This window comes from Myripristis murdjan, chromosome 17 (genome assembly GCF_902150065.1).
Source record: "Myripristis murdjan chromosome 17, fMyrMur1.1, whole genome shotgun sequence".
Classification (NCBI taxonomy): Eukaryota; Metazoa; Chordata; class Actinopteri; order Holocentriformes; family Holocentridae; genus Myripristis; species Myripristis murdjan.
Genome location: NC_043996.1, coordinates 31,547,578 through 31,567,453, shown reverse-complemented (window position 1 = coordinate 31,567,453; position 19,876 = coordinate 31,547,578). Strand labels below are relative to the sequence as shown.

The following is a 19,876-nucleotide window of genomic DNA, read 5'->3' as shown; positions in this document are numbered from 1 at the left end:
GCATGAGGGCGAAGAAATCAGAGCAAAAACACGGCCAGCCAGGGTTGGCTGCTACCACACACACACACACACACACACACACACACAAATAAATACATTTGCAGCAACAAACGAGCTGCTCTTCAGACGAGGCGTCGCAGAAACACGTGAGCTGCAGTCACACGCCGCCGAAGTTTCCGTTTGTTTGTGTTTGGTGTCAGGCTTCCTCCGAACACGCCGACATAATCCCAAATTGTTTCTGGTATTAAAAATGTGGCTTTCTGGAAGCTGCAGACAGACTGCAAACAAAACCTGCAGCAAACAAACACGGCAAACAGCGTCTGTCCAACACCTCCATCCTCTCTCTCTCTCTCTCTCTCTCTCTCTCTCTCTCTCAGTTCAGCTCAATGGGCTTTATTAGCATTAATGCTTTCATATTCATAAGTGTAACAAAAGAGGACGGCGTCTCCACGTTAGCGAGTCTTTCTGTCTCCTCTTCAGATCTCGTGTTTCTGATGAGATAATCCCACTTGTTTCTGCCGCGTTTTCACTTGATTTCTTTTTTTCTGTTTCTGGGAACAAGAATAAACGTGTTGAAACGAGGCAGAATCAGGTTGGATTAGCGCCGGAAACAAGTGGGATTATCGCATCCCACTGGCAGATTTGTTTTTTTTTTTTTTTTTTTTTTTTTTAACCTCGTGTAAAGAAAAACAAGATTTGAACACTGAAGATGAAATCAAAAAGAGAATTTTTTTTTTTTTTTTTTTTTTTTTGCAGTGTTCAGTACATTTTCCAATCATTAGCGACAGCTGACAGGAGCCCAGATAAATCAAACTAATTGAGAAATTCAAGATATTAATAATACGTTAATAGGATAACAAGCACCTGTGTGTGTGTGTGTTTGTGTGAGGAGGAACAGAAACAGAGGTGTATGGGTGTAGTGTGTGTGTGTGTGTGTGTGTGTGTGTGTGTGTGTGTGTGTGTCTCAGGCTGATCCCTCCAGGCTCTCTGTCTCTGATGGATGAGGCTCGAGCACCGCCACACACACTCCGGACGCTGCAGCCCCGGCACACACACACACACTCCGGACGCTGCAGCCCCGGCACACACACACACACTCCGGACGCCAGATCAGGCTCTGAAGGCGACACGGAAACAAACTGGATTATAGAAGCTGTTTTACACCGATATTCAGCAAACCCCCCCCAGAATAATCTGAGCGTCGTGCAGGATTATGTTCCTGTGGTCAGACCGGCCAGTCCCTTGGTAGCATCAAACACTTTGCGATAAAAGACTCAAGTATTAATTAAAGATCAAACTCCTTTATTAGGATAAACCCGTTGAGGTGTATCACCTCGTTTTTGAGGGGGGTCTCAACATAAATACATACAGTATCTCAATCACTACATACAGACAGATACAAAGTAAAACTGAACATACAGTTGTCCCTCGCTGTAACGCGGTTCACCTTTCACAGCCTCGCAGTTTCATGGATTTTTTTTTAGTGCAATTTTGCATGTTTTTTTTTTTTTTTTTACTGGACTTCTTTTTCTACGAAGGTTTGAACTTTGAGAGTTTAAACAAGAGAGAAAAGTGAGAAAATGTTAATGCCTGTCTGAGAAAAGTGTATAAAGTGTGTAGTGAGGGGTTTTACAGCCTTAAAACATCTAGAATAATTGTACAAAATAAAGCTGACTACTTCGCGGATTTTGCCTATTGAGGGTTATTTTTAGAACGTAACTCCCGCGATAAACGAGGGACCACTGTACATCCATCAAACATAAACAACCGATAACATACAGTAACCAATGAAAACCTTCAAAGTACCGGCTGGTATAAACTGTTTCAAACACAATAATCAATAAAATGGGTTTTAAACAAGGACAGAGTGAATGGTAGCAGGTAAGAAGACAGAGCACATTTGAACGTTTTTAATGCAGTAATGGATCGAATGTTAACCAGTAAATGACTCCAGTCAGATGGAGCTTTAAACACACAGTGTAAGTGGGTTTACCAGTTGCCTTGTCAGCACCAGGAACAGAAAAACACACCCGAACAGAACGTCTGGTCTGATAAGTTGAAGTATGAAGTTCTAGATATTGTCTGAGATTAGGAGGGGAACTGGAATAAAAGCATTGAAATACACAGTGTCTATGTCTTCTTACTGTTAGGGATGTCATATGTTGTACAGTGATGAGTGTGAAAAGGACATCCAAGGACAAATCTGCCCAGTCTGTTATATATATGCTGTGTTAAGTGGAGCAAAATAGTAATAATTAAATGTAAAATGTGAGAAAGCAGCATTATACAGCGTTAGAGCTGCAGTGTTTTGTAGAGAGAGAGACGCTCTGGTCTGCAAATCCTGGCAAATCCTCGTCTCCAAACATGCAACAATCAACATTTTAATAAATACTGAGTGGAAATAAAAATTAGGACGCAAAAATGAGCATTTCCACTAAATCATATCGCAACTGGAATATCTACCATTTTTCTGTTCAGCGTTAATTTGTAATGAGAGACGTCTGATCCCGTTTTTTTTCTTCAAATGTATTTTTACATCTTTCAGCGTGGTGTCGCAGGCAGGGACTGTCAGAAAAATGTGTTTACACTCTTAGAGCAGAAAATGAGCCAAATGCTGAGACACAGCAACACAGGCACGGAGCCAGGGCCCCTGGAAAAATTTTTGGTTATTTTGGCGGGTGCCCAGCCGTCGCTTGGACTCCGCCTCCTCCGCCTCCTCCGCCGGGTCGGACGCGCCGCTCCGAGCCCCGCTGCTGCCTGGGAAGACGAGGGGAAAAACGAAAAGCATCAGGACTAATTAGAGAGGCTGTGACAGGACGTTAGCTAACAAGGTGAAAGAGCCGTTGTTCAGATGATGGTCTTAAAGGGTTAAAGGGAAACTCCACCCAATTTAAACCTCCCTGTTATTTGTGCACTCCAGCACAGTGTAGTCAGTCCTGTTTTTGATCTTGTACTCTTTCCTAAATCTATAAATCAGAGGAAAAGCCCTTTAACTTGTCAAGTGACTGGGATGTAAAACCAGCTGCTGCCTTTTTTTTTTTTTTTTTTTTTTTTTGGTTTTGTTTTGTGGAGCCTTGAGTCGTGGAGTTCGTGTCTTAACATGCACGGCTATGGAACAGAAGTGACACGGCGTTTGTCTGCAGGCACTCGGTTTACATCCCAGTGGCTCAGTTCTCCAGCTTTAAGGAGAAACTGGTGCCCACTCCCACTCTCAGGTACTGACCGGACCGTCCTGGGACGCAGGGAGACTGTGAATTTTTTTTTTTACAGTGGGTTGCATTCCCATATAGTCCTCAAACTCCCCCCTCACAGAGCTAATGGGGGGGGGGGGGGGGGGGGGGGGGGGGGGGGGTGGCGCTTCCCAAACAGGAGCCTGGAGGCCATCAGGGGTCTCCAGGAACACAAGCATTTTTTAAATTTGATTTGAATCAGCATGAATTAAGATTCCTGCTGACATCGCGGCATCATCCACAGCTCGCCGGCCTGGTTTTAGCCTGCTTTAGCCTGGTTTTTAACTGGTTTTAACCTGGTTTAGCCTGGTTTTAACCTGGTTTAGCCTGGTTTTTAACTGGTTTTAACCTGGTTTAGCCTGGTTTTAACCTGCTTTAGCCTGCTTTAGCCTGGTTTAGCCTGGTTTTTAACTGGTTTTAACCTGGTTTAGCCTGGTTTTAACCTGCTTTAGCCTGCTTTAGCCTGGTTTAGCCTGGTTTTTAACTGGTTTTAACCTGGTTTAGCCTGGTTTTTAACTGGTTTTAACCTGGTTTAGCCTGGTTTTAACCTGCTTTAGCCTGGTTTAGCCCGGTTTTAGTTCAGTTCAGGAAACTTTATTTATCCCAACAGGGCAACTAAGTTGCAGCTTTTCCACATGCTTCCCATACAACAATCAGATCCAAGGAAACAATAAAGCACATGGCACATAATAATCAATTACATAGTAAAATTAGTGCTCAGTAAAATCAATAGAATCAGTCGTAAAATCCAGTAAATAAAATCCCATGAAAAAATAAGACCAATAAATAGATAATCCTCTAAGATATAACAGTTTCATCTAAAATGAGTAGAGTCTGTGTTTAAAAGCTTGATAGCCTGGTTAACCTGGTTTTAACCTGTTTGTAACCTGGTTTAGTCTTTCACCTCTTTAAAAACAGACAGCACTGTGTACTGACCCTTCACTGACTGACTGTCAGTTGTGTGTGAAGCGAGCGCTCGCCCCCAGAGAGCCGTGGGGCTGCGGCTTGTCCATTTTTAGGAGCAGTGGAGGTCCACAAAGTGTAATTACAGGCCATCACATGGCTCCTCAAAGCCCAGCGAGCCGTGGCCCGTGACACACACACACATGCACACACACACACACATGTACACATGCACTGTTCTCGACGTGAATGGGCAGGAATCCCAAGCTTTTATCTGGATGGAAATGCGGCTAATTGAAGTCGTCTGTAGGTTTGAGGTCTGTCATTACAGCAGAGCCTCGCCCGCAGAGTCTCAGGCTGCAGAGTCTCAGGCTGCAGAGTCTGAGGCTGCAGAGTCTGAGGCTGCAGGGTCTCAGGCTGCAGAGTCTCAGGCTGCAGAGCCTCGCCTGCAGGGTCTCAGGCTGCACAGTCTCAGGCTGCAGAGTCTCAGGCTGCAGGGTCTCAGGCTGCAGAGTCTCAGGCTGCAGAGTCTCAGGCTGCAGAGTCTGAGGCTGCAGGGTCTCAGGCTGCAGGGTCTCAGGCTGCAGAGCCTCGCCTGCAGGGTCTCAGGCTGCACAGTCTCAGGCTGCACAGTCTCAGGCTGCAGGGTCTCAGGCTGCACAGTCTCAGGCTGCACAGTCTCAGGCTGCAGAGTCTCAGGCTGCAGGGTCTCAGGCTGCAGGGTCTCAGGCTGCAGAGTCTCAGGCTGCAGGGTCTCAGGCTGCAGGGTCTCAGGCTGCAGAATCGTGGTTCTTGGTCGGCGGACGTCGTGACAGCGCTGCTGCGTGGACAGGAGTTCCAGGCCTGGGCTCCGAACAGGCTGTGCAACTCAGTTTCCAAAGTTTTGTTTCAGATCCAGTCAAGCTGGATGGACATGAAGACCTCAAACTTCAAACCCTGCAAGCTGGCCTGATTGGACGGATTTCAGTGGTTCTTTAGTGAGGGAGCCAATCGGGACCGAGTCCTGATGTGATGCGTTCGAGTGGAGCCACTTAAACACAGCTCAGTTTTAACTGTCTTCATTAAACTTCTTCAAACATGAATTTAATTTTTCACAACAGAGGCTCTTCAGTCACTGGCTGTCATCTGTGTTACAAACTGTAAAATGCCAAATGTCCCAGTATGTGGCATTTAGCTGATGCTCTTATTCACATTAGTTTACAGTGAAGACCGAGAGTTGCAGTGCAGTTTGTAAATACCAAATTCCATAGAAAAAAAAATTATATGCACCTTATAGACATTCACTAACTGCACAAGCAGCAAAAACACCATTCATTTTAATTATTTTACCGGCTTTTTAAAAAATGAAATTAGTGTTTCATACTAAAACAGTTGGTAGAGTGGACAAAATGAATAGTCAGTCAGTTTTTGAAGGTGAAGTTGGATATTTTTTGCAGCGGCCGTGAGCAGCAAACAATCATCTCTCACATTTTCTCTCGGCTGGCAGATGTGTCCATATTTTTCCCGACAGCGCTGCTATCTGTCTGCTTTATTGTTCTTCGACTCATAAAACTGTCCTTTCTTTATTTCCAGTGCAGGTGTGATCAGTGTTCAGAGCAGGTATCGCTCTAACTCTCGCTGATTTACCTCCTGTCAGCCTGTTGAACTCACTTCCTGCCCTGTTTGTGTCTGTCGCTGCAGATCTGTCAGAGAAGAAGAGCGACCTGAGGGTTTGTGACGACTCCACCTGCCGATTCGGAGGCGTCTGCCGAGACGACGGAGCTCAGCTCAAATGTGTCTGCCAGTTTCAGGTGAGGCGAGAGACGAGGGCGTGGGGGCTCCTGTGGTGTTTTATTTTGTTTTAATTCAGCCTTTATTCATCCAGACTCACTGGATATAAGAGAACATAACATCAGCATCAGCCACGTTGGGTGATTGACAGGTGCACCACATGAAATGGGCGCTTAGCAACAAAGGTGACGAGGAAAACGAGCTTGGTGCAGGTTGGGGGAGATGGCGTTTGTACATTTCAATCTGAGGGTGGCGCTAGAGGAAAGATGACCAAAATTGACAAGGTTCACTGTCTGAGGAGCATGGATGAGCTTTTCAAATTTCATCGAACTTCATCCAGTGATCTACTCTGTGGTCATCAAAATGAAGAGGGATCTTCCTCAGTGGAGTGTCAGTGCTTCACCAAGTATCATGGCAGTCCCCTAATTAGATCTAGTGTCTTCTTTGTGTTGAAATTTGAGTTTTGATGCTATAAATTGACAGGATTCATGGAAGAGCTTTTCAAATTTCATAAAAATCCATGCAGTTATTTATCAGCATCATCATCATCATCATCTTGTGTATAAATTTGACTCTTTGATGCTAAAGAAAAGGTGACGTTGACACCATCCTGAACAGGGTTCACTCTCTGGGGAGCGTTAGTACATTCAGCAGATTATTTGGCAATCCATCCATTACATTTGCAGATATGTTGTGTACAAGTCAAATGTTTGGCCTGAGGCTGGGGTTGGAGGAAAGGTCATGAGGTCACCAGAACTGGCAGGGTTCATCCTCTGGGGAGCATGAGCACGCTTTCCAAATTTCATAGTAATCAACCTCATTACCATACGGCATCATCAAAATCAAGAGAAATCTTCCTTTATGAACGAAGTATCAATACACTGAAGAAATATGACAATCCACTAATTAGAGTAAGTGATATGTTGTGTATAAATTTGACATTTTTATCCTGAGAAAAGGTCATGAGTTCACCAGAAGGAGCATGAACATGCCACCAATTTTCATGGCGATCTGCACAACAGATTTTGAGATATGTTGCCTTGGAGTGTTGAACGGACATAATACCACTTAAAATATTACTAAATCCAAATTTCAGATGTAAACCATGTGTAATTTGCCTTAAAAAGACAGCAAGTGCACGTAGTGAAGAGGAAGCTCATGGGTTGGATCCTTACCGCTGCCATTCACGTGTCTGCCTGCTGTGAATTCTTCGTTGTGAATGTAAGTCACGCATTATCAACGTCCAAGACATTCTCACAGTGGTCAGAGACGATGGAAGGTTTGGACTTTCTACAGAGCTGTTATAAACAAAATAAGCTCTTAAAAGTTTTAACTCGCTAACTTCCTGTTGTACATGCCAATCGTATCGCAGCGAACGGTTTTTGGAGCTAAGTGTGACATTTAAAGGAAGGATAACTTTGTGTTTATCGCTGATTTGGAGGCGATGTTGATCTTCATTGCACAGCATGAGAACTGTACATTTTATTTCAGTAACTGACAGTCAGTGATCACAGCTTGTAGTAGTAAAATCGTAAACTTTGAGAAGCAAAAACAGAGACTTAAGAGCTGTGATTATTCATGTACGGTTTCTTTGTGCTTTATTTCAGAAACTGCCATCGATATGTACAGCCTGTAACCGCCTGTACTTACGTTTCCTTCTCACAACAAAGTAAAGACGCTGAACTTATGCTGGTGACTTGTGTGCTCTCTATGCAGCTTTTTAACTCAAGGCTAAAAATTAGGGATGGGCGATACCACACTTTTAGGATTCAATGCGATACAAATACTTTTTCTTGCATTTTCATCGATACCGATACCGATACTGATAATTTCTTATTGGCAATTTTTTTCATTCAAAATATTATTACATTTAAGACAAATTACATGACAAATACAGACCATTTATACCATATTTATTATGGTCAATACATAATAAAACTAAAATTAAAATAAATAACGTAAATATGAATGAAATAAATTAAATATGAACAAAAATTTGCACATTTTCACTGTTATTGTTGTTTTCTTGCACTTTTCTTGTCAAAAAAAGAAAAAAAAGACCGATCAGCCATTATTTTCTGTGTGTTCTGGCTCCCGCATTCGAGCCACTCTTGCTGGCTGTGCTGTCGGGCCATCACGTGACACGGGCCAGCTCAATGCACCGCCAGGCTCAGGGGTGTGTCGGCACACAGTAAGTGAAGGAAGCTATCTAAAACAGCCGAAAGTTATGCATGCACCCCCAATTCTTATTTGTTAGTATCGATATTTGTTTAAGGAAATTGATGCCAAATGAGTAGCGTGTGAGTATCGATATATCGATACCACAGGATCGATACGCCCATCCCTACTAAAAATCCCAAACGCTGTCTGTGCCACAGTGCCTCAGAGCAAAAATAATTCCCCCCGTGGATCAGTGAAGTACTCCTGATTCTGGTTGTGAAGACACCCAGTCTCATCGCGCCAAACAGATGCTTCTTCTTGAGACATTGAGATGCACGATGTGTATGACATCTTCATTTCTGTCTCTCTGCTTGATCCTCTCCACACTCGGTCTGGTAGAATATCACTGCCTCCGCTTTCCAACTGAGAGCAAAAAAAAAAAAAAAAAAAAAAAAAATCATTAATTACGCGCTTGGCGGCCTTTGATGAGCGTGTTTGTTCTTTTTTTTTTCTTCTTCTTCCGAGTTGTTTTTCTTCTCCGAGGCGAGCGGTTTCGAAGGCTGCCATATTTCTCTCTAATGTGAGTATAATTGCAGCAGAAGGGCGGCAGGTGTGTGTGCGACGGTGGCAGGATCCCGCTGAGAGAGAGAGAGAGAGTGTGATGTCTGAGGCGGGACGGGGAAGCCAAACACCCCTCCGCCTCCTCCTGCGATCTGTTCCCATTATCAGATGAAAGACAGGTGGCAGGAGCCCGGGTCACATCTCGGTCCCACTTGTTGGATAAAGAGAGGAAAGTCCGCTCCGTCTGTCCCGGGGCCGGGGTTCGCTCCGAGGTCGCGGAGGTCACTTGTAGGTGGTTCCTCCCGACAGCTGCTCGCGCTCAATGATGAATGAGCGCACGGCTAATGGAATATAGATCGCTTATCAGTGATACGTGGCTTCGACAGCCGCGATGGATGGTGCATGTCTGACGGCAAAGTCGAGTTATTTTGCGCTAACCTTCATACCGATCGAGAAACTGAAACTGGAGAATGATTCACACGGCCTCTCAGCGCTCACCGACTTCATTTTAGTGTGCAAGCGAGAGCTAATTATCACCTTGAGAGAGATTAGATCGGCTTTCAAAAAACAACAACAACAAAAAAAAAAAAACACCTCACATCCCACACAGGACAGAGGAAAGGTTTGGCAGATTTGGGTTTTAGTAAACAAACAGTTTCCTGGAGGGAGAGAGAATCTGATTGGAGCAGGTTTTCTTCTCTTACTGGGGTTGTCTGCGAAATAAAAACCAATTCCGTGTTAGAAATGTATCCAAGTAACATCCCGGGATTATTAATTATTAATTATTAATGAAAGGGGTAGTTGTTAGTTGACAGTAGCTGCCTTATTCTGCCTTATTTATTCTGGTTCCCAGAAAAAAATCCTGAAACAAGTGGTTGGAAACCAGTGCAGTGATTCTGATGAGACTGAATGACTATTAGCCTCCTGTTGATGTTTCGATGGCTGCCTGATTAGCTTTCTCTCAATACAACAGTTTAAATCCAAGCTTTGATAGACCTTTTACAAGTGTCCTGCACATTTTTGCTCAAAGCACCTCTGACAACAGAATATGAGACTTCCAGTTCAAGGTTTTCAACATCCTGACGTTGTGTCTTAAACCAACGTGTTTGTGGTCGTTCATCAAATCCAATAAAGTGATAAATAGATAGATAGATAGATATACTTTATTGATCCCAACCAGGGAAATTCTGGTGTTCCAGCAGCAACAGTAGAAACATATAATAAAGTTAAATAAAATAGAATAAAAGCTAAATATGTACAGTAAAGACTATAAAGGCTAAAACTAAAAATATACAATAAGGGCTAACCTAAGAAAAAGAGATATGAGATGTGAAATATACAGATGGTAATGAATATGAAATATACAGATGGAATTGAAGTATATACATGATTGTATAGATAAGGAGAGTTAGTATGAAACCACGAAACCAAGAACCAAGTGGCAGAACCTGATGCCCGGTACTGGGATTCAGGAACTAACCGACTTGATCCGACCTCTTAAGGAATCATCACTTCCCCTCCAGTCTGAAAAAAAAAAAACAGTGTGAATGTATATTAACCTAGGATGTAATATATAGATATAAAGGGCCACAGCAGAGTCACACTCAGTAATATGAGCAAACATGCCACGCTTGTGTGTTGTATTTTCAGAAAATTACCCTTGTAAAGCTGCTGCTCGGCCTTGTTTGGGTGCATTTAGCTAACTGGGGGAATATTACTGAGGTATTCATGAATAGACTGCCCTACATACCAACGATCCCTTTAACTGTAACTGCATTTCATCCGGAGGAGTAAAATGAAAAGCGGGACTATGCTGCTATGTTTGCAAAGTCTGCACACCCCGCTGCAAATCCCACAATCCTCTGCAAACTTTCTGCGCCTGCTCTTGTTTCCTCTCTCACAGAATAAGCAGCGTTCAGGCCTCGCTCTGCCCACTCAGGTATAAATCACCGCCTCCTCTAATAGGCTGTAATTCTCTCAATGAGCCGATTCTCAGATTCTTCATCTGGGTCAAGCCCTGTTCAGGCCGGTGGGGTCGCTGCACTCAGACTGAAGTGTTTACAGGAGGCTGGTTAGTTTGCGGTGGAAACACGAGCAGCACAGCCTGGACGGACAGGCGGCTTGTGTCGGTGGGCTGCCGCTTTATGGAAGCCCCTCAAGACCTGAGCGCTGCACTGTGAAGCCAGATTAACGGGTTAACGAGGTGTGCCGAGCCTAAAGCCAGAGTCTGCGGTGCCACGAAGGCGGCTCGTTTTGCCTCATCGCCATGGTAACAAATAATGCAACCAAGGTTATGTTCAGAGTTATGGCTTTAAATTTGACACTGAATATCATCCACAGAATACAAGAATAATAAACCATGCACACATGCCACTCTGAATGATATTTTTATGCTTGGTCTTTATTTGCTGCCAAGTTCATTTGACGCTGCCAGTGTCACCTCTAATAAAACACCAAGTCTGTCACACAGAGGCCTAATATTATATCAGTTAAATTTATTTCACTTGATACTGACAAAAACTACTGTGATTTACATGTATCCTTCGTTATAGGATGCAGTTCTTGAGTGTAATGTTGAAATAATAGAAATAAATTGGAAGGTTATTTGAGAATTTACACGACCTGCAGTTTTCTGCCAACGCTCTTCTCTGGACTTATTTGCAGCAACAGCAGGGCTCGAAATCCCCACCTGCAACCTGCAATTTGCAAAACAATTTTTGAGATTGCAGAAAAAAATCAAAACAACTTGCAATTTTGCAGGCAATAAAATCCAGGTAATTTTGTCCTTTTCCACCCAATCTGGCTTGTAATAGGTGGAATAAAGAATAATGATGGTTATAAACAGTTTTCAGTGTGATGTCTTCTTAAAATCTGGGAATAATCGTAAAATATTTTGTGCGGAAGACGCCAAATATGGAAGAAGCCGCTAAACTCAACATAAATGCATTGAAGTCGGCGAACATCGGAGCCCTTCGGAAACTCGCGGCTAGAAAATAAAGTCCCAGATTGCCAGCAGCCAGAAGCCAGTGAGGCCTGGAAATCTTTCCAGCAAACAACAACAGGCCAAACACAAACAGCCGTCCATGTTGTCCTTTCTGTCTCGTACTCGTACCGACGACGAACCCACGGCTGCTGTGTCCTCGCCGGAGGTTTCCACCGAGGACGAGTCCGATGGTTCTGGCGTGGTTCCTCGGGAAGAGGACTCAGTGGCTGCTTCGTCACAAGAGCCACCAGCGGGGCCGTCCCGGGCCCAAGGAACCACAGCAGAACTACCCGCCTCATCCTCAGTGGATACGTGACATGTAGAAGATAATGCAACTCTCAAGTCTTTGTTTCAAAGGGTGAGCAATAAAGCCCAATAAAGCCCTGTGCATACAGACTAACTTCAGTTAACATATCATGTTGATCCAGTCAGTAGCAGACCAATATTATTTTCAGAGTATCAGGGTGTTTATTTAGAGCAGTGGTCCCCAGCCACCGGCCCGGTGTTTGACATTCCAGTTGACAACTTGCAATTTTGCAGAAAACAGAAAAAAAGTATCTCGAGCCCTGAACAGTAATAATTTTTTGTCTAGCTCTCTATAAAGACAGTTGGTTCCATTTTGTGAAGGAGAAGAGTCACATGACCAAACACCATGCCTTTTAATGTGAAGGTGAAGAGAGCCGAGCTTCACAAAGCGACTTGATCACCACCGTCCGGATTGTAGTGATCTCTAATCGTTGCTTCAGGTTTTGTCGAACAGAGAAAGCCTGGCTCTGTCGAAGTGGCTTCGCCGTGCAGCCCTCAGACACACTCGTTATTTATTCTGTTTTCCTGTGATAACAATTCATTTTTTCCCTTGCATTGTCATATTTTTACAAGATAATAAATCTTGTTTTTCTGAGATAACAGGATAATTTTCCTCACAGCTCGAGATAACAATAAATGTCGTTTCCCTAAGACAATGACATAATTAACCCGAGATGTCAAGAAAACAAAACACTGTCGCCTGAGGTAACGAATGAAACGTGTCTTTCGTGTCTCAGTATTTCCATCAAACGTGACCTGTTGCATGGACCGACTGAAGCCCTCAAATAGCTCACGCAAGCAAGCCTGTTTCTACATTTGATTTCCACACAGAACGATGACGCTGTACAATTATGTTACCTCAGGAAAACAGTTTCATTATCTCGACATCTTGAGAAAATTATCCCGTTACCCTTGGAAAAGAACATTCTCCTCCTTATAACAACACAAATTATGTGAGATTTTGGCCAAACAAATAAGATGAGCTTGTTATTACTGGGAAGAAAGAGTGTTGGCTGTTCTTTACTGCCGTCATGAAAGCAGCAGCGATGCGGTGATGGTTCGAGATGCTGAGTTCTTCCAGCAGCACTGAAGTAACATTTGATCCATGTGGGTTGCTGATATTTTGGTTTTGGAGCAACCGATAACTGCCGATGTGCCAATGTTCAGTATATTTAAATTTTAAAAAGTTGAAAGTTTCCGTCCTGGCAAAGTGGGAAAAAGCCTCTGAAACATTCAGACTGTCACGGAAGCTAAAACGTTGTGGATGACACAGACACTGACGTCCGATATTTCATAAAAGACCAGTATAAGTTCCATCATCAGAGTAAAGAACGTTGTCAAGGGCATTGAGGCTTTTACGCTGCAGTTATGATTGCTTTCGTCAAACCAACAAAAAAAAGTTTTCTTCAAAGTAGTTGGGCGACAACAGAACAAATGGCTCAGCAGTTCCCTGGTCACCCAAACTTGGCTCACGGTCCGTCCCGTGCGCTCTGGGTGTTATAAGTGGGTCTGGCGTTTGTCCAGTGTTCGACCGGTTGCATTGCCTGGCTGAAACACAATTATCTTTTTCACTGTGTTTGATTTCCAGTGCCACAAAAACTACATCCCTGTGTGCGGCTCCAACGGGGACACCTACCAGAACGAGTGCTACAGGCGACAGGCGTCCTGCAAACAGCAGAGACTCATCTCCCGGGTGTCGGACGGGCCGTGCTCCGCCGGTGAGTTCACTTACAAAATGTTGCCAAAATATTTCCTTTGGGTCATGAAACACTTTAATGCTTATTTCAGAATCACTGGATATCAGAAAATGTTTCAGTGGTCTTAAACGTCAGTGGTAAATGTCAGGTTTTGGTGTCAGTACCTCCAAGAGCTTTCTTTTTTCTAGAGCTGCTTTTTTGTCAAACAATCATACAGGAGCAGCACAGAAGCATAAAAACAGACCCAGTCTTTGACTTAAATATAACTTTAAGTCAGACTTGCTACAGATACTTGGATTTACCTGAAAGCCTCCCCATGAGTTACTAATGTCAATCAATTCTACAGCCAAAAATGGACTCTACAGATACACCGTATGGACAAAAGTATTGCGCCACACCTCTTAATCACTGAATCCAGGTGCTTCATTCAGTCCCGTCCCCACCGCTGGAGGTGTGTAACCTCCAGCAGCAGCCATGCAGTCTGCCTTTACCAACATCAGTGACAGAGCGTCTGGTTCTAAAGAGCTCACTGAGTTCCAGGTGCTGCTGGAATAGTGATGGAACAGGAAGCCACCGCTGCAACAAGTCAGCTGCTCAACTTTCTTCCCTCCTAGATATTCCACCATCAGCTGGAAGTGGGATTATTGCAAAGTGGAAGCGTTTAGGAACCACAGCGACTCGGCCACCAGGGGGCGGCACCACGTAAAGTCACAGAGCGGGTCGCCGAGCGCCGAGGCTCATAGTGCGTAAAAGAGTCCAACGCTCTGCCGCCTCAGTACCTGCAGAGCTCCAAACCTCCTCTGGCATCAACATCAGCACAGAAACTGAGCGCCGGGAGCTTCATGGCTTCACGCCAGCCTCACATCACCGAGCACGACGCCGAGCGGCCGCACGCCAGCCTCACATCACCGAGCACGACGCCGAGCGGCCGCACGCCAGCCTCACATCACCGAGCACGACGCCGAGCGGCCGCACGCCAGCCTCACATCACCGAGCACGACGCTGAGCAGCGGACGGAGCGGCGTAAAGCACGCCACCGCCGGACTCTGGAGCAGCGGAAACGTGTTCTGTGGAGCCACCAATCAGGCTCCTCCATGTGGCGGTCTGATGGACGAGTCTGGGTTTGGGGAACACCAGGAGAACGTTCCCTGCCTGAGCGCATTGTGCCGACTGTGCAGTTTCCTGGAGGAGGGATCACGCTGTGGGCTGGTGTTTCTGGGCTCGGCCTCGGCCCCTCAGCTCCACTGAAGGGAAATCTGAACGCTTCAGCTCACCGACACATTTTGGACAATTCTTCTAGCTCTGTGGGACCAGTTTGGGGAAGGAAGGCCCTTTCCTGTCCCAGCATGACTGAGCCCCAGTGCACAGAGCAGCTCCATAAAGGCGTGGCCGGCTGAGTTTGGGGTGGAAGAACTTGAGCGGCCCGCGCAGAGCCCCGACCTCAACCCCATCCAACACCTTTGGGATCAACTAGAACAGAGACTGTGAGCCGGGCCCTCTGGTTCAACATCAGAGTCTGAGCTCACAAAGGCTCTTCTGGATGAACGGGCAGAAACTCCCACAGACTCCCCAGAAGAGTGGAAGCTGTTCTGCTGCAAAGGGACCAACTCCATATTAAAGCCTCTGGGTTCAGGATGCTGCTCAGAGAAGCTCCTGCAGGTGGAAGGTGGAGGTGGACCAATACTTTTGTCCATATGGTGGATCTTACTAGGAAACACACAGACAGATGGGTGAAAACATAAATACTTAAGTAATATTTTTTTAATTATACCTTTGAAACTTAGTGTGCCACAGCTTTTTTATGGCGTTGAAGGTCCATTGTGATTATCTATCGACTGAACACCGAATGCAGACCGGTTGCTCAGTTGTCCTTGATTGGCCGGGCTATTCTAGGACTCTCTCTCTCTGAAGCATCATTGGTCAGATTGATTTCTGGGAAAGGCCTGGTTAATCAACCCCAGATCAATTTTAATTAGGAGCTGTGGATGAGAGGTGTTAAAACCCACAGCTGAGTGCCTCTAAACCGGGAGTCCGAGGCCTTCAGGGTTCCTCGACGGGGTCCAGGGGTCCATAGTGAAATAAATATTAGATTAATTTTCTCTTACCATCAGCAGTTCGTCCCATGAGAGAGTGCATGAGGAACATTCTGATCAGAGGTTTCACTCCCACATTAAATGCAAATAGACAACAAAAATCCGGGATTACCTGAGATAAAACCTGAAATATACGGGGCTCTGAGGTTTAAAATATCTGTGGAAAGAGAGGAGAAATCTCTGTTGTAACTAAAGCTCTCGCCCACATCTCTCACGGTCGAGACAGATGTCTTTTCCAGGTTTCTTCTGGGAGAGTGAAACTGAAGATATTTAAGTTTTAATAAGGTGTGCAGCAGAGGCAGCAGCGAAGTCACCGAGCAGCTCAGCGGTGATGTGCGCTGTTTCAACCCGCTGGAGGGTCCAGGCCAGCCAACACCACCTCAGGAAAACACAATCATGGAAAAATTTACCAGAGCAGCTTTCAAAAACCTTCCTGCAAGTTTCCAAACCTCCTGGTGCTCATGTTGTCCAGCGAACAGAATAGAATACAATGGAACAGAAATTTTGTTCTCGACCAGTTACAACAATAATGTATATAATGCAATACAATCACTGAATGGGTTGAGCCGGCGTGGGTCTGAGCTGGTTCACCGCAAATCAGAGCATTTCTGGCCGGTCCCCGTTGCCATGGCAACAGCTGTACTCGTTCGAGTGATGTCACGGCGCCGGCAGAGGAGTTTGTTTACGTCGAGAGAAGTGTTCGCACGGCTTCTGCTTTCACAAGGAAATGAAAAAAGACTTGTGAACATGAGTTTGAGGCTCCTCAGTTTGATTCAGTTTAAACAACAACAACAACAACAAACAAACAAACAAGCAAACAAACATGTTGGTTTTGGGAGGAGTTGAGTCTTACCTGGTTGTTTGGGCTTTGCAGGAGCATTATATATTCAATAACTTTATTAACAACAACACAGCTAATTAGGATAAACTTAGCCAACATCTAAATGACTAATATTAACGGGTTTTTTTTTTTTTAATATATTTTTAAATAACTTAACAGCACGTGGATAATTTCAATTAATTTTGTGCGTTAACTTTAAGTTTCCCCTTCGTTGTTGCTGTGACACCATGACAGCAGCTGCTGCTAACGTCACCGTGGACGTTTCAATAAAGTTATTCAAACAAACTCACCTGGAAATATTCTGATTGGTCGAGAAATAAAGGGCCACGCCGGATTTGCTCATTTCTGATTGGCTGGAGGCTGTGGGTTAAAACCACAGAGCTCAAACCGGAATGCTGCCTTGCTCATTTGGCCACTTCAGAATAAAGTGGTGATTATGGTCAGGTGCTCAGTGATAACACACACACACACACACCCTCATACACGGTGAAGAGCTGCACATCACACAAACCTACAGGCACTCAGGAGCAGAATACCGACGGCACATCAAAGAACTGACTCGCTGAGGAAGATAAACTCCAAGAGCATCTCATGTCGCTTCATCAAACTTTTACTGAGAGTCTGTTAACCTTTGAACCTTTGAACCTTTTCATTTGTGTGCTGGTTCACTGGATTTCCTGTGAATCCTCAGTGACACTGTGAAGGTCTGCTCAGGGATCACAGGAGACGAAGAAATGACCTGCGCTCCAGAAATCAGGAGGAATAATTCACCGGCCGGATCATGTAGTTTTCAGGGAATTTCCAGCCATGCCCTCAGGTTGGCGCTGTCACAGGTCCGCACGGGAAAAAAACTGCAAGGCGAATTCGTTCCTTCCTTCTGCTGTCAGGCTGCTAAATTCTTTTTTTTCTATAGACTGAGGTCTGATTTCTGATGTTCTAACCCGCTGATCTGGTATGTCGACGTCTGATTGCTGCTGCTAATGTACTTATTTATTTATTTATTTATCTACATGAATGGGATAGGCTGTAGAAATCAGTGGCCCTTTGGGACTAATAAAGTATTCTGAACTGAACTGAACTGAAATCAAAATCAAAACCAACGTAGCCTGTATCAAAAGTGAGTGAGTGAGTATGAATTTTGCAGTGCGATGCATACAGTGAGTCCTGCGGCGGCACCGGTGTCAGAGACAGATGTGCGGAGAGCTAAATGAACTGCAGAGGAGTGTAAGAGCAGCAGTGGAGCGATGAGGAGGACAAAGGCACGATTATGTTGTTCTGTTCTGACAAACACCGGCATGAGATCGACTTTATTTCCTGCAGATTTAAGCCTTGAAACCTGCTGATTGAACGGCCTGATCCCCGAGGCGGAAATCAGCCCGACGCCCAGGAAGAAACAAAGCCCACGGCAATGACACTCAGGCCCCCCCGCCCGGCTAAGACGATTTAGCCCTCAGGACCCTCCGGGCTCCTCCGGGCTCCTCCGGGCTCCGGCTCTCAGGAGGAGAGTCGGGGAAGCGTACAGCGGCGGCACAGCGGTGCAGCGGTCAACTCAATCTGCAGGGGCAGCGGCCTGATTTCCCAGGCGGCACAGCCCAGCGCTCTGCTCTTATTACCCGTTATGTGGGAGCACAGCGCTGCGATTCGCCCTCGCCTCCCTCCTGTCCTCTCTGCAATTTCCTCTCCACCAGATTTATGCTTCCTGTAATTGGAGTGTTTGGCGGCTGCGGGCCCAGGCCACGCCGCGGATACTCAGGGCCGCCGGCTGAGTTTATTTCCCCGAGTGGACGAAAAGGAGCGGAGCTGCAGGAAAATGTAGCGTTTTGGCTTCTTTTCAGACAGCAGAGCTCTTCGGTCCCTCTGGGGAGGGAGAGCGTACGGAGGCGGCAGGACGTCGCAGGTCTGGGATCGAAGCAGAGAACGATCTGCTGGGATTTGATCCTGCGCCAGCGGGAAATGTGGCTGTTAACCTCCACATAGTCCCTGTTTTTCAGGCATCGGTGGACAGCTGAAGTAGAGCGTGACAGCGAGGATGGGGAGATAAATAGAGCTGATTCGACAAAGGGCTCTATTTTAACGATCTGAGCTCCCGGTCTGCAGGTCAGGGCAGGTCCAAGTCCACTTTGGCTGTTTTAACATCGGAAAAAGGCTGTTTGCTCCAGGCTCCTGGCTCTAAAGGCTTGTACTGAGTCTCTTCATTAATCCTGGCTGTGTTTTGGGCGTAACATGCAGTAAACCAATCAGAGCGCCGTCTCCCGTCCCCTTTAACAGCCAGGTGTGTCTCACCTTGGTGGGCTGCTGTTCTAATGGAGGATTCTCCAGGTAAGAAGGAAGGAGACGGAGTGAAAGCTCCTGAGAAGATCAGGACTCCATCTGAGCTCCCTGAGGTGAAGCAGCGTCCCTGTGTGTGGGACAAGCAGAGCGGACGCTCGCCGGCGCCCCCTATGGAGGCCACCATCACTGTCTGATAATGAGCTTCAGACAGCAGAGAGACCTGCAGCACTGACCTCAGAGCTGCTGTTTGCTGCTGCAGGTCGTCACCAAGCTAACAGTCAGAGGTTAGCGACTGTCTTCCATTCACTTATAATGGAGGGTCCAGTGCAGAGGCCTTGACGCCGCTGATACTGTTGACTAATTGTCAGTGCCTGATCTCTGGCACACCTGTGAATCTAACCAACATTAGCCTGGCAGGGTTTTACTCTTCTATGGCTTTTGATTTTAAAAGGTAGCAAACTCACAAGAGTGCTCTGGTGTTAATTTGCACTATAATATTCCAAAAATCATAATGATGTAGCACTAAGTGGCATACTGAACGCGGTGCACATAAAATAAACCTGTTTACTGTAAAGTTAGTCGCTTGAATTGCTTCTGGTTTTTCCACCAAAACTGAGCCTAATTTTTGGAGCAGTGTTTATCCCCCTTGCTGACAGCGTGCATGACTATTCAGCAACGGATTCCTGAAGTCGTCTGGTTTCATATCAAACCAGTGCCTTTGCTCTAGCTTCACGCCTGAGCCGGCTGCAGCCTCTCAGAGACAGCATTTCGGTGCTCTGGGGGCCTCTGGAGGCCACGGGGCCCGAAACAGGCACCTCGTTGGGCCGGCCCTCGTCCAGTGGCTCCATATCTCTGGAACTGAACTTCCCAGCAAGGAACCTCTATGACCAGATTGGTATTTTCTCAGTTTGAATGCATGCTTATGCTCCTGACAACAAGAATGATAAAGGTTGAGGTCCTGGGCGTCACACGGCTGAACCAGCAGAGAGTCCCGGCATTTCCTTTCCGCTGGAGGAGCCAGCAAACCGGCTCGCGGTGAACAATTTCCTCTCTTTTAATCT

The 19,876-nt window shown here is 45.7% G+C and overlaps 1 protein-coding gene across 1 annotated transcript in view; it reads left to right on the top strand.

The window, feature by feature from the left end:
• tmeff1a (transmembrane protein with EGF-like and two follistatin-like domains 1a) overlaps positions 1-19,876 on the top strand; it is a 111,812-nt gene that overhangs the window by 49,672 nt on the left and 42,264 nt on the right. The window contains 2 exon segments of the mRNA XM_030075159.1: positions 5,814-5,923; positions 13,502-13,631. Of these exon segments, the coding sequence (XP_029931019.1) occupies positions 5,814-5,923; positions 13,502-13,631 (240 nt within the window).